A 25,063-nucleotide genomic window follows, 5' to 3' on the forward strand; every position below is an offset into this window, starting at 1 on the left:
TGTGTTTGCTTGTTAGTGTTGCCAATTATTTTGATATAAAATTCAGATTTACTGAGTTGCGCTTTTCCACATTTTCACTTTCCTGTCAAACAACACAGCATGCGTATCACATTAGTCCCCACCATCTGCTGAAAACATATACTGTACATCTGCATAACTCACATCAAGTCATAGCTTCATGTAAGCTCAAGAGAAGAAACCGACTTGCTGTTCGTTAGTGGTTTTATTCGTTTTAGTATTTTGGTTCATTAGTCAAACAATGTCATGCTTTCATAATCACTGAAAAGAAAAGAAAGTTAAAGCAGAAAAACGTCCTCCTGTACCACTGAAAACATTTGCGTACATATTTAACACTAAATCTTCATTTTTAGCTGCTTTTGTGTCGTTCACATCACCATGGTCGTTTCAGTGAAACAAGATCATCTTTAATTTAGCAACACCTGTGCTTTTGCAACGCCGCTAAGTGAAGATGTCTGCGAAGGGGGCCCATTACAAATTCCTCCCGATATTACGCCCAGTAAAAAATGAATTATTAAACAAAAGAAATAGCAGAGGAAAATTAAAGTGATATGAAGAGGAACTTCTTTTCTCCCCACAATTCTAAGCGTGGTGGACTCAATCGGGGCTCAGTTGTTACTTTGTAGTCACTGCACTTGCCAGTAGTCTGGTCCTTATTGCGGCAAACAAATCCGTCAGTTGGATTGTACCTGAAAAAAATGAGCACAAAGTAAGCTACAAATATGCTTAATGTTCTTATTTTATTATTATGACGATAATAATCTAAAACAGGAACTTGTGTTTATTGTACAAAGACATACATATCTAGTTAGTAGGTCTAATTTGCCCACCATAAAATAATTAAAGTGCACAGAGTAAAGCAGAGTAAACATGTATGGTTAAATCTACCTTCTATTCTCCAGCACTATACTCCACAGTCAACAAGACTGGTAAAGTAATATGTAAATGTCAGTTCATTTCCACTGTTTAATGAGGCATTTTGGTTAAACCATACTTACTTTTGTTGTTGCAGTTGTCTTTTTTTTAATGATAAAAACAGATGACCTGGTTTCGCAATAGTGCTGTTGGCAGGTCCAATAAAAATGAATTTTACTCTTCAAAATGTCTTGTGTAATTTGTTTTTTTATAAGTGTAAATGTGAAATGTCTCAAACATCCAATTTAAATAAGATAAAATAATCACATGTAAATCATTTCCTGTCATGTATTACTTTTTCTTTCTCATAACACACATATTGTTCTAGTCAAACCCAGTAATACAAGAATGAATTTTGACATTATTTTGAAATCCCTCAGGAAAAATGATCACCCTTACAAATATAACTGAATTCCCATTCGTTGTTTAAGAAATATCTTCAGGCAGAACATATCTAAAATTTGGAAACTTGAGGCAAGAGGCGTTGTTGCTGAACACTGTGTTTGATCATTGGGTTGTTTGTACTACACGTGAAGCTTTTATTGTTTTCTTAGGAGGCAGCTTACATGTAAAAGGTCTCCCCTGTGTAGATGGCTGGGGTCATTGTGTCAGTGGTAACAGCGTCCACATACAGAGGGTTGTCACAAATTTTTTTTTGTTTCTTCAGTTCACTTAAAACCTCCCAGTCTCCTGTTGTACCAGGATCATCGCGATTAAACCAGCTGGTCCAACACACTGCAGTGAGTAAATACAGACAAAGCATGCCTGTTAGAAAACTACAGAACCAAAGCAACATTTTAAATGACTGTCTATTCTTTATGCAATAAAAAAAGCAAGAAATCAGTTTGCATTAGGAGCTTAATATTCCACATGCAGAATGTAGTGATACCTCCTCTTTCACAAAACGGGGGATAGCAGCTGAAGCGAACACGATAATCGTTGCACTTCTTATTGTTGATCTGGTCTTTGTTTCTGCAGATAAATCCTGAAGTTATGTCATTTCTAAAAAAGAAAAAAGAAAAGAAGGAGACCAGCATGACACTGACTAAGAGCAGCCTAATAGCTGTAACCACTTAAGTGTATTTGCATTTTTTAGACATGTTAATGCATGGTTAAAGGCATGGCAATCAAACTCTGTCAGCCCATCTGTCTGTCTGTTGATTTGTCACCACTGTGGTACAGGCTGCAGTATCTCCAAAACACTGGATGGATTGCTGTGGCATATGGTTCATGTCACACTTTGGTGAATCCTCAAACTGTGTCCAACTTAAACAGTGAAGATGCAAATGCTGCCAATTCCATAGAATATATCACTCACACACACTTTTTCACATATTTTTTCTTGTACTGTTCTTACTTGTAAATCACGTCCCCTGCTGCAGCCACAGTGAGCCCAGATAGAGTCTTGGCTTCGATAGCTGCTGGTCTAGGGCAGATCTTTCCAGGGTTCTCTTTGCGGAGCCTGCAAAGAGTTTCCCAGTCTCCAGATGCAGAAGGGTCGTCTCTATCGAACCATTCTGTCCAGCATCCTGGAAAAGGGTCAAATTCAGATAATTTAGCAACTTTGAAAGCTTTTCTGTAAATGTTTTCATTTGACTAAGACAAATTGTGAATGTTAAAAAAGATGGCTGTGATGTACAGTGGTGTGAAAAAGTATTAGGTTTCAGATCATCAAAGAAACTTAAATATTAGACAAAGATAACATAAGTAAACACAAAATGCCGTTTCTAAATGAAGGTGTTTATGATTTAAGGGAAATAAATCCAAACCTACATGGCTCTGTGTGAAAACGTGATTGCCCCCTAAACCTAATAACTGGTTGGGCCAACCCTTAGCAGCAAAAACTGGAATCAATAGTAGAGGGATTTTGGACCAATCATCTTTGCATAATTGTTGCAATTTTGCCACATTGTAGGGTTTTCAAGCATGAAACAGCTTTTTAAGGTCATACCACAGCATCTCCTTCGGATTCAGGTCCGGACTTTGATTAGGCCGCTCCAAAGTCTTCATTTTGTTTTTCTTAAGCTGTCATCAATGTGCTCTTAGAGTAATTTTGGTCACTCTTGGGAAGCTTTACCGTTGTTCCTGGCTGCTACTTTGGTTCACTGGAGTCCCAAAGCCTTACTTTCTCCTTTAATCACTGAAATCCTCATTTAAAAACTGAATTTCATATTAACTTTGGTTATCTTTGTCTAATATTAACAATTGTTTGATGATCTGAAATATGTAAGTGTGAAAAACATGCAAAACACCAGGAAATCAGGGGGGCAAACACTTTTTCACACTGTAACTGCAAATGAGAAAATAAAATGTGATCTCCTTACGAATGTTGGTGGGATAGTAGCAGGGCTTTACTGAAATGCAGAAAATGAAAAAACAGCAGAAAGTGAGACTTTAAAAATTGCACAAACTGATCAATTAAAATGCATTGATTGTTTTTCAAATACAATGAATTCGATACTTTAGTTGGTGAGAAAATGAGAGTTAATACTGTGTGATTACCAAAAAAAAGAGGAAAGTCCTATTTTATCAGGAAACTGATAAAAAGGATAAAATAGCTACTCCTGTGTGACAAATGAAACATTAAATTTTCCACCTTAGGAACTTAGAAACTTCACTTCACTTTGGGTTATATTAAAGTGAAGGGTCCTCTTTTGTTCCTTAAAATCAGACAGACAGTCAGTAGGTTGCTTTCTGGTAAATATAAATGCTATAATGTTATTTTATTTGTGATGGTGTACAGTGCTAATGGCTTTGTGTACCTGCCAAAGTTATTTAATTAAATGTATTTAATTAAATTAAATACACCTTAAAAGATAAGATAAGATAAGATAAGACAAGATAAGATAAGATAAGATAAGATAAGATAAGATAAGATAAGATAAGAAAAAATCTGAATTTCCACTGTCACATCAACACATTTAACTCATATTCCAGTAAACAGTTTAATGTGCATTTAGCAACCAAGCTTTAGCAACCAATTAAAAAATGTAGAATATAGATGTAAATGTATAGAATAATACATCATCATTTTGGGGGCATTGTTTGACATCACAATATAAGCAAATATTTCTCTCATTTCAAAGTATGCCACTGACTACACGTTGGGTGTGACACATAGTGAAGGGTCTTACCATTTTCATCCTTTTCTTCCTTTGAACTAGATTCACTGGAGTCCTGCTGTTTCCTTTCTAGTAAACAGAAGAAGAATAACAGTCCTTACAGTTTATGGAGTTCCAAGACGTTACAAAGTTCTTCCACCGTGATTAAAATACACCACACTGTATGTGATACTGATACACAGTGTTGAAGGCTCTTACCGTCCTTTTCTTCCTTTGAACTAGATTCACTGGAGTCCTGCAATTTGCTTCCTATTAAGTGGAATAATGTTGTACTTTGTTACAGTGTACAATTCTTGTCAAATTTGAATAATTTTACAAGAAGATGCAAAGCTCTTCAACAGAGACTGAAGATGTACACATTTTACATGGTGTTAATCAAGTTACAATGAAGGATCTCACCATTTTTATCTTTTTGTTTCTTAGAACTGGAGCCACTTGACTTTTCTAGTTAAAATGAATAAAAAGATCTTTTGTGATTGTGTACAGTTCTGGGAGTTTACAAAATTGTCAAAATTTAATACATTTACAAGAAGCTGAAAAGTCCTTCAGCACATTTTATGTGCATACACGTTTGTGACATAAATCAAGTTGTAATGAAGGATCTGACCTTTTTTATCCTTTTGGTCCTTAGGACTGGAGTCAGTGGAGTTTTCTAGTAAATATAGTAAGAAAATGATGTCTGTTGTGATTGTGCACAGTGATTGTGCAAAATTGTCAAAAATGAGTAACTTTTACTAAACTCTTCTGCAGTGATTGAAATGATACACACTGTACTGGCATTAATCAAATTCTCATTAAGGATCTACCTTTTTTATCCTTTTGATCCTTAGGACTGGTTTGAGGGGAGTTTTCTAGTAAATATAATCAAAAAATGATGTCTGTTGTGATTGTGCACAGTTATGATGGCACAGCTGTCAAAACTGAATAACTTTACAAAATGCTACGAAGCTCTTCTGCAGTGATTGAAATAATATGATTTTATGTGACACTAATCATATTACAATGAAGGATCTACCATTTTTAATCCTATGGAGCCTTAGGACTAGATCCACTGGGAGCCTGCTGGTGGCTTCCTAGTAAGAAGAATAATGTTGTGATGTTGTACAGTTCTACCAGTGACTGAAATAATACACACTGTATTGACATTAATGAAATTTTTATGAAGGATCTCAATATTTCTATTTTTACAGTTCTGCCAATTTAGGTAATTTTCAAAAATGAGCAACTTTACACGAAGATACAAAGCTTTTCAGCACCGACTGAAAATATCCATATTTTATGTGACATTCATTAGGTTGTAATGAAGGATCGCACCATTTTTATCCTTTTGGTCTTTAGGACTGGAGTCCGTGGAGTTTTCTAGTAAATATAATCAAAAAATGATGTCTGTTGTGATTGTGCACAGTTATGATGGCACAGCTGTCAAAACTGAATAACTTTACAAAATGCTACAAAGCTCTTCTGCAGTGATTGAAATAATACGCATTTTATGTGACATTAATCATATTGCAATACCTTTTTTATCCTTTGGGTCCTTAGGACTGGAGCCACTGGGAGCCTGCTGGTCGCTTCCTACTAAGAAGAATAATGTTGTGATTTTGACTGAAATAATACACAATGTATTGACATTAATGAAATTGTTATGAAAGATCGAACTATTTCTATTGTTTTTTGTGACTGTATACAGTTCTGCCAGTTGACATAATTGCCAAAAAACAACTTTACAAGAAGATACAAAGCTCTTCAGAAGAAAATATAAACCTTTTATGTACACACATAAAACTAATTACAACATTATTCAAGTTGTAATGAAGGATCTCACAATTTTTATCCTTTGGGTTCTTAGAACTGGAGCCACTGGAAGCCTGATTTTCACTTCCTAGTAAGAAGAATAATGTTGTATTTTTGCAATTGCCAACACTTTTGAGATATTATAGTCTTGTCAGAAACTATTAACTTTAGAAGTAGATACAAAGTTCTTCATCTGAGACTGAAATAACATACATTGTATGTAACATTAATCAACTTGTGATGAAGGATGTTACTATTTTAAGATTGTCAAATCTGAATATACAATTAACATGTTACAATGTTTTTCTACATTAGCTAAGATACAGGACATTGGTCATGAAATGTAGCATCCTACTGGGAAGGGTCTTACCATTTTTATCTTTTTGTTTTTCAGAGCTGGGCGCACTGTCCACCTTGTATGTGTTTTCTGGTAAACACAATCATAACATTTTGTTTTGCTAATAATGCTTTAATTGCATATTTTTTGATTAAATGCACTGCTTATAAATTGCAGAATTGTTCAAATTTAATAGTTATTGAGAACAACCCACCAAAAAGTAATGCCAGTAATGGCAACAACCAACTGCAAGAAAAAATAGAAAAAATAATTATGTTGGAATCACATAAAACTGCATTCTGCTTATACATATTGTCTTGAATGTATAAAATCAATTCTGATAATGTTGGGAAATTCTGTAAAATGTAACTGAAACCGGAATACAATGATTTGCAAATTTCTTAAACTGACACTTTATTCTCAGTAGAACATTAAAAACATTTAAACTGAGTCATTTTGCTATTTCATGAAATATATCAGTGTGGTGGTGGCGTGGTCCCTGGCTCAGCTGCAAGGGAGGAGTGGTGCAGTGAGCTCAAGGGGGCGGCACCGGGAGGCAGGTGAGCCACAGGCGATTGTCTGATGACGGTGTCTCTTTTCCTTGTCTCTATAGTGAAGGCAGAGTCGAGCGGGGAGGAGGAGAGAGCTAGACTGAAACGGACTGCCTTCTTTGTGTGCATAACTCTCAATAAAAAACAATAACAGTGTGCAGAACCATCGTTTCTGGCGTGTACTTCTACAGTCAGATAATTTTAAATCTCCCACATCTGGAAAAGCACCATCAGTGCTGAAAGCTGTGAACAGGTTTTAGAGCAACATGTGCTCCCATCCATATTATGTTTCTTTTGGTCAAGGCCTTACATATTTCAAATCAAATCAAATCAAATCAAATCACTTTTATTGTCACATCACATGTGCAGGCACACTGGCACAGCACATGCGAGTGAAATTCTTGTGTGCGAGCCCCACAAGCAACAGAGATGTGCAAACACAACAACACAAACGAGCAAAATACAAGAATGGCCAACCTGAAACTAATAAATATATGTACAATATATAATAGTGTATGCATTTCTGGATGTGTATACTAAATATTTTCCTACGTGTGTGTGTGTGTGTGTGTGTGTGTGTGTGTGTGTGTGTGTGTGTGTGTGTGTGTGTGTGTGTGTGTGTACACATTTTTACAAATTAAATAGTAAAAAAATAAAATAAAATAATAATAATAATAATAATAATAAAATATATAAAATATACAGAGTTGAATATGTGCAAAACAAGTGGCATTTATATACAGTGTGGAGTGCATAATGTTGAAGTTCCAGTAGTGAAGCTGAGGTGTCTATGACGTGTTCAGCAGTCTGATGGCCTGATGGAAAAAGCTGTCTCTCAGTCTGCTGGTACGGGACCGGATGCTGCAGAACCTCCTTCCTGATGGAAGCAGTCTGAACAGTTTATGGCTGGGGTGACTGGAGTCCTTGATGATCCTCCCCGCTTTCCTCAGGCACCGCTTCCTGTAGATGTCTTGGAGGGAGGGAAGCTCACCTCCAATTATCCGTTCAGAGCACCGCACTACTCGCTGGAGAGCTTTGCAGTTGTAGGCGGTGCTGTTGCCATACCAGGTGGTGATGCATCCAGTGAGGATGCTCTCAATGGCACAGTGATAGAAGGTCCTGAGGATGCGGGGGCTCATGCCGAATCTTTTCAGTCTCCTGAGAAAGAAGAGGCGCTGCTGCGCCTTCTTCACTGTTTTGTTTGTGTGTACTGACCACGTAAGATCCTCAGCCAGGTGTACGCCAAGGAACCGGAAGCTGCTCACTCTCTCCACAGCAGCGCCGTTGATGGTGATGGGGGTGTTGATGGTGATGAGAAGACAATATTAAAGTTGAAGTGTATAGATGCTGAACTTGTTTCCCTGCAGGCCAGAACTTTTACTATTTGATACTATTTTAAATCAGCCACTAATAAGTTTAAACTTATTTCACATATTTTATATTGTGAATAAAATGTTAGTTTGCAAAATTTGCAAATCATATCATTCTGTTTTTATTTAGATTTTATGCAGAATCCCAACATTTTCGGAATTGAGCTTGTAATGTGAAAACATGTGTATTACAGAACAGAAGGAAATTCAATTTTAATTGAACTTAAAATGTATTTAAAGTTATACATTACCAGTCGCATCATGATTGTAGAGGAACCTTAAAACAAAATGACAATGAGATCAATATTTTAGTTTTTAATACAGTGATGTGAAAAAGTGTTTGCCCCCTTCCTGATTTTCCAGTCTTTTGCATATTTTTCACACTTACATGTTTGGGACTCCAGTGAACCAAAGTGAGAGCCATTATACACCAATGGAGTAAATCTGGAACAGTGGTGAAGCTTTCCAGGCTTGACTGGCTTACCAAAGTTACTCCAAGAGCACATCAACAACTCATCCAAGAGTTCATAAAATAACCCAGAAAACATTAAAGAACCTCAGGATTCACATGTCTCAGTTAAGATCAGACTTCATGATCCAACAATAAGAAAAGGAATGAGCAAAAATGGGAGATTTCTAGGAGAAAACCTCTGCTGACCAAAAATAACTCAAAGGCTCATCTCACAATTGCCAAAAACATCTCCCCAAGACATCTGGTAAAACATTCTTTTATGCAGACGAGATAGAAGTTGAACTTTTTGGAAGGTTTGAGTCCTGTTACATTTGGCATAAAAACTAACAGCGTTGCAGACAAGGAACATCATGCCAACAGTAAAATATGGTCATGGTAGTGTGTTGGCCTGGGGCTGTTTTGCTTCCTCGGGACCTGGAAGACTTGGTGTGGTAAATGGAATCAAGAATTCTGCTGTCTACCAAAACATCCCGAAGGAGAATGTCCAGTCCAGTTTTTGACCTCAAGCTGAAGCGCACTTGGTTTTTACAGCAGGGCAATGTTCCAAAACACACCAGCAAGTCCACCTCTGAATGACTTAAGAAAAACCAAATGAAGACTTACTCAGTGACCTAGTCAAGGTCCTGACCTGAATCCCATGGATATGCTGTGGCATGACCATAAAAAGGTGTTTCATGCTTGTAAACCCTCCAATGTGGCTGGATTACAAAAATTATGCAAAAATGAATGGACAGGGGACAAACAATTTTTCACACCACTGTATATCGATTGAAGTTAGCTGTATTAAAAACATAATGCCACATCAAAATGCTACTAAATTATAGTACTACGTATATTAAATGTATTTTTTGCAAGGTTTCTTAAGTATTGTTTTAAATATAAGTACCAAGAAGCATCACGCTCAAAACCAAACAAATTTAAAAGAGAAAATCCTTTACCCTGCCAAACCAGAAGAGACCCAGGACAGGGGTTCTCAGTCGTCAGTTTGTTTGTATGAAGTACTGTTTGGCTAAATGAGCAACCTTTCTGACAGCTTCTCCTCTTATATACGGCCCACAATCAGGAACATATCTAGTTACCTGTAGGGGGTAAAGAAAACCACTTACTGCAATTACGTCATCCAGAACACACCCAAGGAAACTAATTCTCAAATGTAATTTGAGAATATTTGCCAATAGTTATTTCACTTATTTCCTCATTCCATAAATCCCAATAGAAGGAAATTAGAATATATTGGTTAGAGGTCGACAGCTTCACCATTCTTCTCATAGTCATGTTAAAACAAATTTTGCTGCTGTTTCATGTAGACAAATTCAAGGGGGTTTAAGCATCGTATATTGTAAAAAAACAAAGTAACGTAGGCTCAAATTCACATAACCTAAGTGCCATTGATTAATAATTAACTGTTTGCTATCCTCCATTATAGATAGAACGTTTTATTTACCTTCTTGTCCTTTAGAGAAGGTTGTGTGGCATCTTAAACTGCACAGCTGCACTGAATCCCATAATCCAGACAGAAATTTGGCTCACTCTTACAGTTAAAGGCAGCTGTCATGCTATCTTTGCAAATATAAAAGGATGATTCAGGTGCAAGTGGCTGATAGGAATTTGTGCATAGCACCTGTACCCTAAGTCAGAAGCAGTAATAGTGTTATTTTGGATACAGTTTCACTGTTGTGGGTATTTAAGGTTGGTAATCTTTCTCAGGAACTGTGTGGGAACATTAAGTTTTATTCTAAATGAGGTTAAACTAAACTGTTTTGGAAAGCTCTCCCATGTACTCCAAGTGCATTCCCCAGATTTACGTCAAACTAGCCTAGCTCTTTATGAAATTATACTGAGCAAGCCAACAAAGTTGAACAATTTGAGAGATATTAAGGACAATCTAACTTTCATTTTTTCATACAAAACTAGCTGTGGCTAAAGTTGCAGATCTAAAAGCAATTCAACAAGTTAAAAGATTTGATGCTGAAAGAATCCACATAGGCTGAAGGAAATGCGTACGAAAAGATTTTATTTAGATTTGTGGCAAGCGACACATTATGCGCTATTAATATGAAATATTGTTAATGCAGAACTCTCTTGCTTAAAAAATGAAAATAAAAGTTGCAGAAAAAGGAACACACATGATATTTTCATCATGTCACAAATCATTAAGTTCTTCTACAAGATAATTATTAAGATGGATGTTCTTCACATTTATGTGATAATCTCTAAGTTGATGAACAAAATTTAAAAGATAGTTTTTGTGTAAATAGTATTCTCTGAAATAGCTGAAAGGCAGTGCATGAAGACATAAGTCACTTTTAAGGAAATGGGAACAATTTCTAAAAAACAACAACAACAAAAGAAAGATTTTAAATCTATTAATATGTGACACATCTATGAAGAGCAACAAACTTGTTTACCTTACCTGTTTTATTTTCTAGCCATGTTTGTTTGTTGCACTTAAGGACCAGAGTATGACTGGCCTTTTTTCAGTATTCACCCTCTGCAGTGGCTGTGTGTACGCTAATTAAATGCCTTTTGAGAAGAATATCTACCTCCCACTGTTCAATAGCAGCTGGGGATGGTTTCTGTCTATTCATACATCAGCATTACACTTTGTCATCTGAAGGGGCTGGTGCAATATTTTACACTAAATTGTGCTTTGGACTGGATGCCAAAGTACAAATGACAGCATGGTGTACACTCATTCATCATCCCCCCCACCCCCATCAAACATGCACATACCACCCTCTCTATCTCTCTACCCCCCAAACTCCTTGTCTCCATGGTGTCTCCATGCTCCTCTAATGAAGGAGGGTTTGTGTTGACCATCAGCCCCATTTGCCCATTTACATATTTGACTTTCACCACCATGTGGGAAGTAATGTGGTGATGATGTGACGCACTGAGCAACACATCTCGAGGATAAATGATTGATGAGGGTATACTTCGGTAGTCTGCATTTATTTGCTTAATAAAAACATTTTATTTTGACAACTCAAGCCAGATGACGGAGGTAGCTGTGATTAAATCGGGGGGAAACCCCAATTTTGGTTTCATGTCACGTTGCCTATCAGGGTGTGTTATCTTATATTTTGCTTTCACTGGGCCATCTGACCTCTCGCAGAAAAGTTCCAGGAAACTGTGTAAAATTTCAGTTTGCAAACAACACAGACTTGATTCTTAAGCCGTCACTTGATCGCAGAGAGTCAGCTGAACACCTGTCATGTAAATGTAAAATTGAAAATAAGGTATTTATATGTATTCATTATTTAAGAACCACTTAAACCACCACTTACTCCTTAGAAGCGTATAGGCCCTGAGCACATTTGACAAATTTATTCATTGCATCCTATCTGAATGAAGCTAAAGCACAAAGGCCTCACACCTTTGTATCTATATAAATATTACTGAGAATCTCAGCTCCTTCAGTGCAAAATGCATTAGTACAGTCATCTGTAGTGGCTCGATGCTGTGATGCAATGTTCACACTGACACAGTGCATAAAGTGTAACTGCTGTATGCCTGTTTTTTAATGAAACAGATGGTCAAAGGGGGCATGAAGTGACATATAAATGTAACTATAACAAAGGAAATTAGTCCTGCTATTGGCAGGAGCTTTTGCTGCTCCCAGCTCCTCCCTAATGCTACACATCTTTGGTTGATATAGGAATATCTGTTAATTTAAAATCTTGCAATTCTGAGATACAAGCAGAAAGTGAGAGAGGGAGAGAGAGAATGTTTTCCTGTATACACATTATATCCTTTGGGATTATCTTTGCCTTCTATATCTAGCAGTTAATATCTCCTGCAAGAGAAAGTGGCCTGAGGATAATTATGTAAAGTAGAGGTAAGAAGATGAAAATGTGCTAAGGGTTTAATTATCACTGGGAATGAACTTCACATCGCATGAAGGCAGGGAAGACACAGCACTTATGAAATGCAGATTTTGGTAATATTCCTTTCGAATGCAGCTCCCAGTGACTGCGACACTTTCAGGTCACACGAAATGTTGGGCTACTGATATCTTGCTGGTTATTTGTTGGTGCTGCTTATTAGTGAGTGCAAGGAAGAAGCAGGAAAGAAACAGGATAATGGTGCAGACTATTATCACAAATTGCATCAATCCTTTTCCAATCTGTAGAATGTAGAATGTAGTTTTTGGAACCTTTGCACGGTATTGGTAAAATATGCTACTGTGTCTCCTGCATGTCAGTTAGTGCTGCAGTAAATATGTATTACACGTACTGCCCATACTCTGCTGGGTTATTTTACGGTTGAAGTCATTAATTCTAACAGAATTTAAGAGATAAGAAAAGACGTTGTTTTCAAGGATGAGCAGTGAGTGAAAAGTTTTGGGGCTCATTTATATTTTTCTCAGGCCTTCAAAAATCCTTTCAGACCTTCCACTGACCCGCTATTTAATACATGCTGTAAAAACACTTACACACTTACACTGCCCGAACACATGCACGCACACACACACACACACACACACACACATGTGCATACACACAAACCTTGTATTGCTCTTAAGTGTGCCTCTGTGTGAAGTGTGTCTGTCAGCGGGGCTCTTACACGTCATCATTCATCTTGCTTCCTGACAACCATTCAATCAAACACTGGCCTCCAGGATTGAGCCAAAACCCTTTTCCACAGGGACGGCTGTTACTATGGTAACTGTGGAGGTGTGCGACCCACCAGCAAGCCAGAGAATGCAGTGTTGTTTTGTTTGGGTTTGTTTTTCGCTGAGAAAACACCAACTTTGTGTTTGTGTATCTGTCTCCTCCTGTTTCCTTCTCTCTTGCTTTTTCCCATGTGGGAGAAGCACATACCTCCCCGCTCTTAGTTACAGCCCTGAAGCTTGTGGGTAATTGTGATATGCCATAGGTGTCAGGATACTTGGATTTCCCCATCAGTTGTCAGCCTGGAAAATCTGAAACTAGTTTTCCTTCACAACACTGGTACAGCATCATGTCAAGATGGAGCTAGGCAGCACGGTAATGACATTTTAGAGATAATAAATTCATGCTACATTTCGTATTAAGTTTGCACCTGGCTTAATATGAGAGTGCCTGCGATTCTCAAGAAGGTTATTAGAAGGTAGCTTAAGGTTGAATTAGTCACTATGTTTATGACTAATTTAAACAGAAAAGGCGGCACCAGTTTCTATATCAGTTTTTGCTACCTGGCTTAAATTTTTAGTTTAATTAGGTTAGTTTATGTTGTGTTTTTCACAGGTTACAGACTTATCATTTGAGTACCATTAATGTTTATACTAAATCAATCAGCCACAATATTAAAAACACTCACAGGTGAAGTGAGAAACATTAATCATCTAATTATAAAACAGTGTTCTGGAAACACTGACTCCAGGCAAATTTGCAGAGGTTTTGACATGCACAGTTTTACCCATTTGCAAACCACGTGGTCCTCCATCCCAATGGTGTTCCCCCACTGGCAGCATCCTTCCCTGTCAGGACAATGTGCCCCACCAGACTGCTCAAGAATGGGTTGACGAACACAAAAAAAGAGCTCAAAGCTATGACTTGGCCTCCAAACACTTTGCATCCAAATCCAGCTGAGCATCTTGGTGATGTGTCACTACAAACCCCATGCACAGAGGCCCCACCCAAGTACCCTGAGGACCAAAAGTAACCAGACACCACAGAGTATGTGCATGTCCTGTTTCCAGGCTGCAACAGAGTTATTTTTGCAGCATGCCCACACATAATGAGGCAGGTGGTTTCAACAATGTGGCTAATTTCCTTGTAGGTATGCCATAGGCTGAAATATCTTGCAACATGTCAGCCTATGTGTTACCTAACTAAGATTGGTATCCAAGAATCTCATAAAATAAAATAAATAACATTAAAATAATTCATTGTTAAAGTTGCAAGCTGTTGCTTAATATACTTCTTGGGTTTTAAAGCCATTTCAACATATATATCGTTTCAGTCTGCATTTTGTGCTTTGTGATTGATTGAGTGTCTAAAGAATTTATGCCAACTCTGAATCTCTGCTACCCCACAGCAGAAATCATACAGAATGTCTTACATGGAGCCGATTTTGCTATTTTCACTTGACGTCCTCTTTTGTCTCTGTGTAATTAAAGAGAGGGTTAGAGCACAAGCAGTGACAGTAAGTCTGCAGAGATGGCTACTGTTCTAATTGGAACCACATGTCTCCATTCTTTTCTTTAAAAAATCCACTAGTCCCCTATTCTTTTAAACCAGCTGGGATTTAACTAACCTGCTGCAAAATGAGTGTTTGTCGAAAGCTTTTGGTTGCATAAGTTTCACAGGTGCTGAACAGCAAATAACACTCCTGAGAATTAGGAGTTATTCACTTTAGGGATATGTCTGAAATTATGATTAATCACCTTGGAAGAAGAGACTTGTAGTACACAGGTTGCGCCTCACACCGAACTCACAAACGGTGAACAACAAATGTGGAACAGCATATGGTCATGGCTCGGATGGATGCTGGTTCATCACAATGTGGTGTTTCATGTAAAAGCTGGGCTGGTGTAGCTGATAAAATATTAACTAGGGAGAATATTTATGCATGTGTTTTCGTTTAAACCCGACAGGCTTCTGTTGTCAAGGAAGTGCTATGAGCTGATTCATTACACTGGAGTATCATGTTTACTCAGCTTGGCTCTGTATTATTTCTCATTCACAGCCCCTATGGTGCCTATGCTTGTTCATGTTGAACGCTGTTACAGTCAACTGCCAATCTGTACTCTGTTGTGCAAAGCCTGCCTGCTGACAAATGACCTGGAGTAGAGGTCCAAGGAGAGTCCTGTCAGAGCCAGTCAGCACTGTGCTGCTGCATCAATCTGAGTAAAGGCAGGCTGGGCTACTGGAGGGTAGTGTCACAAAGAAACATAACTATGGTTTGTAGTGAACTGCTTGCACAAACAACCTGTGGGATTTGTTTGTTTCTGACAGTCTCCCAACCCTCCAGGTGTCTCTGAAGGATTTGCAAAAAAACTGTCTAAAACATAAGCTGATAAACTGGGAAGAAGGGATGCGGCATCACCATGCAGCAGAAAGCCATATGTGCAATGACCGTGACAGCTCGCGAAACTCTGGCTTCATTATAAGCTATGTGTAAGGTATCTGCTTTAGGGAAAAGCAGTGTGCAATTGAAAATCCATCCACAATGCCTTGATATAGAGTTTTACTGGCTAATTATTCACTTTAAAACTGCTGAGTCTGGTTATGATTCACAGGGAGAGAAGGCGAAGAGGGAGAGCGAGCAAATGGAGACCTCATGCTAGACATAAGGCATCTGAAGAATAATACCATAACATGAATGTGAGCTGAATTCTTCACTGGTTGATTTCAGTCTGGGGAGTAATAGAAAAAGAACATAACATTATGAGCTTGGGTACAGAAACAGGAGGTTCTGCAGCCATGACAAAGCACAGCTTTCAGTGGCAGTTGTTGTTGTTTACCAAAATAGCAATAAATGAAACAGTATATTTTCCAGACCTATTCGTAGTCTGGTGCCAAATTATAGCATTTATTCATACAAAAAATGCAACAGTGGTGGATATGAAAAAAGGTGAGTAGAGCCCAAAAGCAAAGCTAAAAAAGAATGAATGTTGTGCATGTACCAGGTGAACAAACATAGAATATCCATAGCTCCATATCTGATTTAAGTTCCTACTCCATATGTGTCCTTAAGCAAGACACTGTATCCAGGTAAGGTGGAGTCTAAATCTGAAAGTCACACAGAAATGACTATCTCATCTGATAATCAAGAGCCTGTCAGTGACTAGGAAGTTGCAAGAAAACTTCGGGGACGCGTCTGAGCTCTGTGGGGAAGAAAATAGGACAGGTGGCTGGGACATCCTGCAGCAAAGATTCACATTTATATCTATGATGTTCTGGGTTCATTTTTTTTTTTACCCTAATGTTACTTCTCCGCAAACAAATCATTGCAAAGATCCCAGAGTAGTGGTTCAAATTTCAGTTTTGGTGCAACAATCTTAGGTAGTCTGTGTGCTGAAAGTTCCTCCTTTGTGCAGAACTGTTGCTATACTGGTAGGGAAAAGCACATACGCCTTTAGCAATATCACCATTGGTGTTTTATAATAGGAACAAGACAGAAGAATTGCCAAATTCATAACCCCATCCCAGCTCTCCTTCAAACAAAATTACACAGGGACACATGCATATAAACACTAACGTGCACACTTGAGTGCGCCTCTTGGCTTGCGTTGCAACTCTGATAGAAAGATGTCTCACTCCAGGGGTGCAGTATTGCATTGTCAGAGGTGTGTGACAGATATTAATGTCATGGAAGAACATGATGGATGAATTTCCTTTATGATGTTGCTTTCTATCTCCGGCTCTGTCTCCCAGAGCCTGGTATGCTGCAGACAGCTATTTAATGAGCTCTGGAAGCATCCATATCCGCTGACAGTCCTTTCTTAGCGGCCTCGTTGCCTAAAAACGGTCAGACGGGTCCTGAGTCCTAGGGGATCGAGGGAAGTCTGTGACAGAACACCCGGGCGCTTTTTAGTCAATAGCTGGAAACATGGCTTAAATGAGGGAAGCTCTTTGAGATATGAATGAAAATATAATTTTGGCAGTTCAATATGTTAATGCAGTAGACGATGCAGAAGAAAAGCATTCAGAATATGTTATTTTAAGCTCAGCTTATCCCAACTTTTGTTCGATGAGAAGAGGGTGTATCCCAGACAGGTCGCTGGGGAGGATCGTCATGCTTGTCTTAATTCCTGTCATTCAATCTTGCCTTCTTTTTTTGTTAACAGTAATAGTAGTCATGCAGTATTGGTTATGTATAGTTTCTTGTAAGTTTTTCTCTGAAGGCCAAAGTTAATACACACAATTTGTTCTTTTTTGTTGCATGCCAAAAGCAGTCAATTAAATTAACTGTGAATGGGAGAGTATAAATTCAAATTAAGTCACGTAGCAATCAGTAGCTGAGCATTTCCTGTTTATTCTAATGAGTTACCATTTATCTTTCAAATGCTAAAGACTGAATAAAGACTACATGACATAACATGGAATATTATACACAGATTAACTGAGGACACAGAGAAGCAAAGAGAGAAAGATGAAAGGAGGACGTGAGGGAAAGAAGCAAATGAAAGTGAGAACTCATAAAAAGTGAAAATGTTATTTGAGCTGTATAAACAAACAACTAATGTCTGTGCATTATTGCACTGGGTGCAACTCTTTATTCACTCTGTATCTCAGAGAGCAACAATTTTATGACTCATGTTTACGCCTCTGCAGTTTTACGGCAAAACTAAACTGACACCTAGTGGAGGAAATGGCTTTCACCTACTGATAGTACTGCTTTTACCTTAAGGTTTTTTTATTGATCCCAGTAGAGTAGTTCTGCTATTGTTTGCCATCCTCAAGGGTGATCAGTGGTCAGGATTAATCACAGAGCAGCCTCTTTTGCAGCTAACAAGCTTCTAGTGGAAAGATAAATGAGCACAGCTCAGTGATGTAAACACTGAGACAATAAAACACAGGCCCAGGAATCCAGATTAAATTCAAAAATCCCTTTACACATACTATACAAATTGATACTGGAACTTATTTTTTAATTTAAAAGGTCTAAGTATGTGTTTAGAAATGATTGAAATGTGTCTTGTGAAGAATCCAAGCAGAATACAATAACTAGTTGTCTTTAGTTTTAAAAGTTCCAGAACACTAGAGTCCCCTCCCGATGACACCAAAGGGACTTCTGACGCCTCCCAGGATCAAACCCAGGGTCTTTCGCTTTGGTGATTATGTTAACCACTACATTATGGAGCCACTCTAGAATTCTGTGACCTTCCCAAATTTATGTGGGTGTCCCAAATGAATATGGGAGAGCTAGAAACAATAAAAACAGACTGACAAAAAGATAAAACAGATGTTATTTATTTATTTAGGCCAGCTCCTTTCTGTGTGGAGTTTGCATGTTCTCCCTATGTTCTATGGGTTTTTTCAGGCTACTCTGGCTTCCTGCCTCAGCCTCAAAACATGCATGGGGTAATAATTGATTCTAAATTGGCCCTAGGTGTGAATGTCAGTGTGGATGACTGCCCTGCGATGGACTGGTAGTCTGTCCAAGGTGAACACCACCTTTTACCTTTTGGCGGCTGGGGTAGGCTCCATATGTCTGGATCCTGTCTATTTAATGAGCCACTTATTGATCCATTGATTCATTTCATTTACCTTTATATAACCAACAGATAGTGAGATCTGAGTGAGATTTTAAATGTATTTTGCAGAAGTGTCCTAGCCAGGAGCAGCATTTTAAGCACCAGTGGTAACAGAACTACACACATATAATGATTTACACACAATAAGCACACATATAAATAATGATATGGTTAGCTCTGTTGCCTTGCTGGAAGAAGGCCCTGGGTTCTGGGTCTCCACTGGCCTGTGTGGGTGGAAGTACTCCAGCTTACCTCCCACAGTCCAAAATTATGCATATCAGGTTAACCGATGATTCTAAATTATCCGTAGGTGTGTTGCTTTCTGTGACATTGCTTTCTGTGTCACTGTGTTAGCCCTGTCATATACTGCAGACCTATCCATGGCATACCCTGTTTCACTATCTATGACAGCTGGGATTGGCTGCAGCACCCCCCATTGGGAATTGGAGAAAATTTATAGATATACATAAAATCACATAGAATGAAGCAAAGCAAGCTATGACAACTTCAGGAGTAAAGAAATTAAATGCCTAAAACCAAACAGAGACATTTATATTTTAACATCTTTTACAACTTGCCTATATTGTCAAAGCAACTCCTTGAGATTTAATTTGGGTTTTTTGTTTGTTTGTTTTGTTTGGTTTTTGCTCTGGACTCAAAGTGGAGGGATGAGTTCATTAAAATGTCCTTTTTCCCAATTCAGCCTGGCTTATATAGTTTCCCACCCTGCAAAAAATATGTCTTATTTTATCAGTTTTTGATAAATGTTGTTTAAGCTTTGTAGCCCTGGTAGGGTCGGTCAACTACGCACAGATTTTCTTCAGTCAGTAGGCGATTCTTTACATTTCTGTCTAAATACTTTTCTTAAATCCTTCTGTCTGCCTGCATGTTTTCAATGTGCTCAATCTGCCGGCAGCTAGTAAAAAAATGATGAATAATATGTAACACAAGGGGGCACTACAGTCCTATGGATAATCTTGTTAATAGTCCACACTGTCCATGCTGCTGAACATAAACAAAGGAGTATATCTGTAAAGGTATTGCAAGGGAAGTTCTGTAAATATGCTAACTGTAATATGTATATTTATTTTCTTCTTTTTTTCAAAATTAAAGCATATGGACCGATTTCTCTAAATCTACCTACATCTAAGAATGTAGTCAGCACTTTCAATGGAGCTGGACTGAATGACCAGACATTATGAATTCTGTACCCAGCCTGAGGACAGTCCCATGCTCACTAAAGGTTAGTGAAGCTTACAACTATTTCCTTTCTACAGAATATTAACACCTGCATATCTGTCCAACACAGGCCTCTCTCTCTCTCTCTCTCTCTCTTCAGCAGGTTGAATGAGCCACTTCCTGTGGACGCCCTCTTTCTCACCTTCTGTTTTATTGTTCATCTTAGATGTGTGACAGCATGCTGACACATGATTGGGAGAGCAGTGCCTGCTGTGCTGTCTCCTCCAGGAAGTAGGTATTTCTGCTCAGTTCCTGTCTCCTTCACTGACCCCACAGTCAAACATGTACATATTTACTGGCAGAAGAGTGACAGGAGAGACATTTTAAATTCAGATAGAGGCTGGACTTAATGGGTGCATTGGAGGGACAGTGATGTCTGTTGATTTGAGTTTGATGGTACCGGGAAAGCACAAAGAGAGTGGAGATTATAAGGGGAGAGTAGGAGCAATGCACAACTGGCAAAGAGGCATCACTGAAGGAGAAGCGTTAGGCTGTGATAAACTACAGTCTGAACCTAGTGATGGGCAACAGATTTCAGATCCACGTGTGTAACAGTGGAAATGCAAGTTTGGTTTGTACGGTCGTACAATTATTACACGCTGAGTTTAGCATTAACTCTCAATTATTAATCTGAGCGACCAATGACAGCCCATAAATCAAGAGTCAAATCTTTATTTATCACTGAACCACATCTCTTTTTCTCTTCAGAACCAAAAGTGGGTCCATCCTCTTGTTTGTCATCCAAGGAGGAAAGGAAAGGGCCCAGGCGCTGGAGGCAGGAGGGTAAATATTTGTTTTGTGGTCTCTCCGTTCAGCTCCAGACCTCTGTGTGCCTCTTAAGAAAACTTTCGCCCGCACGGGAGCAACCAAAGCAAACAATCCCTCATCACGCCGTCTGGCTCGCCATGGACCCTTGTGTGTTTGTTTGTTCAGACAGCCGCCATGACAGACGGAGGAACACTGCGAAGGAAGAAAACTAAGGAATGAGCGAGAGAGAGAAACAAGAATCTGAGAGGAGGGGAAGGAGGAGGTCATGCTTTTTCATGAGCTGCAGGACGGATGGAGGTTTACATCACAGATGGTGTGCTTGTCCTGTTCCCAAAAGCTTTACTCTCCACAGAGATGGGTCAAACAGTATTTAAAAATAATTCTAAGCATATGTTGTAACCTGCCTACATTAAAAAAAAAAAAGACTACACGAAATACCTACATCACTAAGAAGTTTATAACATTATTATAAGGGTCCTTATGTGGAATATTTACCTTCAAATTGCTCAGGTTTAAAAAATATATGTTTTGGAAATAGTAACATCTATTAAATTTCAGCGCTTAATTTAATAGGTGCTGAGTTTTAACTTAATTGACATATTTCATTCTGAAGCGTTTCAAGAGAATATTTTGGTAAAAATGAACTTAAGGCAGCTATCCATCTGTTTCTGTGTGTTTGCATCTTAAACCATTTGCGTGTGTGTGCGTGCGTGTGTGTGTGTGTGTGTGTGTGTGTGTGTGTGTGTGTGTGTGTGTGTGTGTGTGTGTGTGTGTGAGAGAGAGAGAGAGACACTCCCCTCCTCTCCCCTCAGCTCAAGCCCATTCTGTTGTGTGTGTGGGGAGCAAGGGGTTTGAAGGAGCAGATCAGAGGATGCTGTAGAGGCTCACTGAGCACTGGGGTGAGATTAGCTCTCTCACAGAGGAATCAAACTGACCTGGGAGGCATGCCATCAGAAGGACAGATGGATAAGAACTATTGACCTGGTGACCTGCATCAGAGTCTCACTAACTCATCCTAATTTGGATGCAAATGGGTACAAATGCCTGCTCTGACTTTTTTTTTTCTGTTTTTGTTTCGCTTGTTCCGTTGATTTCTTTCCCTTTCTCTCACTCTCTTTTCATTTTTCATGTTTTTACTACTTTCACTCAAACTCCACAGTACACACTGTGCATGAACACAGACTTATATACGTGCAAAGACTCAAACACACACACACACACACAAAACACATTCTCCCTTGTGGCGTGCCCTCATGGTGGTCGGTTGCACTTCTAAAGGCTTAATCTGTTGGTCCCACCTCCCTGGTTAAGAGAACAAAGGCCCCTCTCCCCTGACACAAAGGGAGCTCACACACCCCTACACATACGTCCGACTTGAGTCCCAGACGGACCACCCATCCTTGAAGACCATTGCCTCACACAGCGAAGGGACACAGCAGCAGCGGGTGTGTATCAATGACAAGAGTGTCGAGCGACTCACGTTGTTTCAGACATTAAAGTCTCTTTTTTCACTTTTCTTAGAGTGGGTAGTTCACACACTCTTTGTTGGAATTTAGTTTTTGTAGTAGAAAAGGCGATCAAGGGATACCATGTTGAGGAGTCCCTGGCATGCTTTGATCTAAAGGTTTACTGGGATACATGGTCTCAGTGGAGAAGAGATTAGATGATCTCACGACTAAAAAGAATTATTGCCTTTCTTACAAAGAAAAAGATCAGATAACCAGTTCTTTAAAGAGCAGCTACTTACAACAGCCACTTTAAAGGTTAATAGATGCTGCGCTGGAGGATGTCAGTCATACTTAAAATGACAAAGTTTGTATAAGCAGCACATCACAGACTGTTGAATTTTCCCTGTGGTATTTTTTTGTTTTTTTATGCCATTGCATTTTTAAAGCACCCTTTTCTGCAGGCTGATGTCACTGGAAAGTTTGTTCCCATTTCTGCTAAACTCTTGGCCATGACCCGTTCATAATAAATCCCATGGAGCGTTACAAGGCCCCAGCACTTAGATGACATGTCTGGGAAAACGTTATTAGGGTACAATTCTTCCAGTGTGTTGCAGAGTATATTCACCACAAAACTGCTTTGCTCACATTCTGTAGCTAAAATAGAAATGCACAAGTGCCGGTTGGGTGACGCTGCAACTTCCCTTCCAGCTGGCAAATTTGCATGTGGTATTTTGTATGCTTTGCTTCTTACACTACCCTTGACAGCAGACACAAAAGAGGCGGAATGACGAATATTAAAAATAAACTTAAGTGAGATGCAAGAAATACAATTTAGTCAAAAGAGCAAGAAATAGACCCTAAGAACACACTGGTAGCAGGTCCAACTCAGTTTTATCCTTCATCATGTTCCAAATCACTCCAGGGAACACATCTGAAGTCCTCCTGTTGGTATTATTCTTACAACATCATGATTGATATTCTCCTGCAAACATCATTACTAAATCATATTGTTGTGATGCCATAACTTTGAAACTTGATGGGAAAATTGCTGGGTACTGGGTGTCATACATTACAAAGCAACATGTTACTGCAATCACAATAATGTAACCTGTTACTATACTAAATTCAATAGTTACATTACAGTTACAGTTATATGGTTACTTGCATTACAAAGGTTCATCACTTCTCTGGATGCTGGGTGGATAGAAAGAAATCAAAATGCATTTGCTGAGGAGGATGGTTGAGAAATGGTGGAGTGGTACAGCAATACAACTGAAGAGTGATGATATGGACATTACTTTTACTTTTATTGCATGTGATAGTAAAATGGGAACTGCATCCAGGACAGAAACAACCAGATTATACTGCTAACACAAGTTCAACTCTTTGCAAGGATCTGCAAAAACAGCATGCTAATGCAAAGCTAGCCAAGAACTCAGAGTGATTTTAAAGCTAAGTGAATGGTGACCTTACCCTAGAATCCAGAAACTGAACACCAGCAGTTACAAAGGCAGTGATGAGCAGTCAGGCTTATAGCTTCAATTTCTACCTGTTCATGTTTCTAAAGTAGAGTAACTGTGGTGATCGCTCTGAAGTCTTTTTGAGCTGGTTTGAATCTTCGCTTTGTGATGTCAGCTTTGTGTTCATATGTAAACGCTAAAATAAAGATCTTAGGTATGCCCTTATTAGAATAGGGATTTGTGTTGTTGTGTGGAGCTGTGGCCTGTGATTTACATTTTTAACTGGTAAGTATGAGACAATATGTTTTTAAGGTAATTTTATGTACTAATGAGAAAGTACTGCAAGGAGTACTGTAACAAACTACTTAACGACTAATTAAGTAATGTACTGCATTACTTTTGAGAAAAGTAACAAGTAATATATAATACATCTCTTGCTACGATGGGGGACTGTATAGAGAGATGTAATACTCAACAAATAGATGGCTGATTAACAACTGGATTATGGAATCAATGGAGAAAATCTTTTAAAAAAATTAAATAAAATTAAAAAAATAAACCTTTTTTTGAGAAATAGTAAGCAAACCTTTATAAGATTGGCTGGTGATTACATATACATGCCCTTATCATGTTCATTTAAATAAATAAATACAATAAGGAGGACTTTGACACAGAGCAGGGGAATAGAAAGAACCTTTTTCTCTTTCCCATTGTGAACTATCCATCCATTGCAACTAATGAACAAAAAAAAAGGCGAGCTGCTCTTTATAAAACTTATTTACATGTTTTAGGATATATTGTCTTTTTTTTCCTGACATTGATACTGAGTAGCTTGAGTAGTAGCTTTAAAGCCCTTAAACTGATTAGGATGGTGTGTTCATAAAGGCAGAGAAATACAGAAATACATTCTCCAGCCACTTTATTAGGTACACCCATTAGACTGGTTGTAATTCAAATATCTATTCATCGATCACATGGCAGTCACTCAGTGCATTTAGGCATGTTCAAGACAACCTGCTAAAGTTCAAAGTGAGAAACTGTAAATGGTTGATTTAAGTTACTCTGAATGTGGTATAGTTATTGGTGCGAGGCAGGCTGCTTTAAATATTCCAGAAATTGTTGATCTACTGGATTTCTGGATTCTAGCATGACTATCTCTAGGGTTTACAGAGAACAGTGTGAAAAGCAGGAAACATCCAGTGAGCAGCAGTTCTCAGGGTGAAAATGCTTTGTTGATGCCAGAGGTCAGAGGCCAATAGATAGAGTGCTTTGAGCTGATAGGAAAGCAACAGTAACTCAAATAACCAGTCGTTGCAACCAAGGTATGCAGAAGAGCATCTCTGAATAGAGAACACACTGAACCTAGAAACAAATGGACTACAGCGC

General features: G+C 38.5%; 1 protein-coding gene across 1 annotated transcript; it reads right to left on the bottom strand.

Annotated features, from left to right (window-relative positions):
* Positions 1–559: 559 nt before the first annotated feature.
* On the bottom strand, positions 560–11,405 carry LOC113037548 (uncharacterized). The gene is made up of 6 exons (XM_080290038.1): positions 11,330–11,405; positions 4,068–4,124; positions 2,291–2,462; positions 1,823–1,935; positions 1,500–1,668; positions 560–707 (listed from the first exon to the last, which is right to left on the bottom strand). Exons 1-6 carry the CDS (start codon positions 11,403–11,405, stop codon positions 560–562), a joined length of 735 nt encoding a protein of 244 aa, XP_080146164.1.
* Between the last annotated feature and the right edge of the window lie 13,658 nt (positions 11,406–25,063).

The sequence above is a fragment of the Astatotilapia calliptera genome, chromosome 15 (assembly GCF_964374335.1).
Source record: "Astatotilapia calliptera chromosome 15, fAstCal68.1, whole genome shotgun sequence".
NCBI lineage: Eukaryota > Metazoa > Chordata > Actinopteri > Cichliformes > Cichlidae > Astatotilapia > Astatotilapia calliptera.

Coding starts and splice junctions, on each gene's coding strand:
- LOC113037548 (XM_080290038.1), bottom strand. CDS start 11,405: ATGGGGCTGATGGTCAACACAAACCCTCCTTCATTAGAGGAGCATGGA. Junction 2,463..4,067: donor GGAAGAAAAGGATGAAAATG/GTAAGACCCTTC, acceptor ACCCTTTTCCAG/GATGCTGGACAGAATGGTTC. Junction 1,669..1,822: donor CCCGTTTTGTGAAAGAGGAG/GTATCACTACAT, acceptor TACTCACTGCAG/TGTGTTGGACCAGCTGGTTT.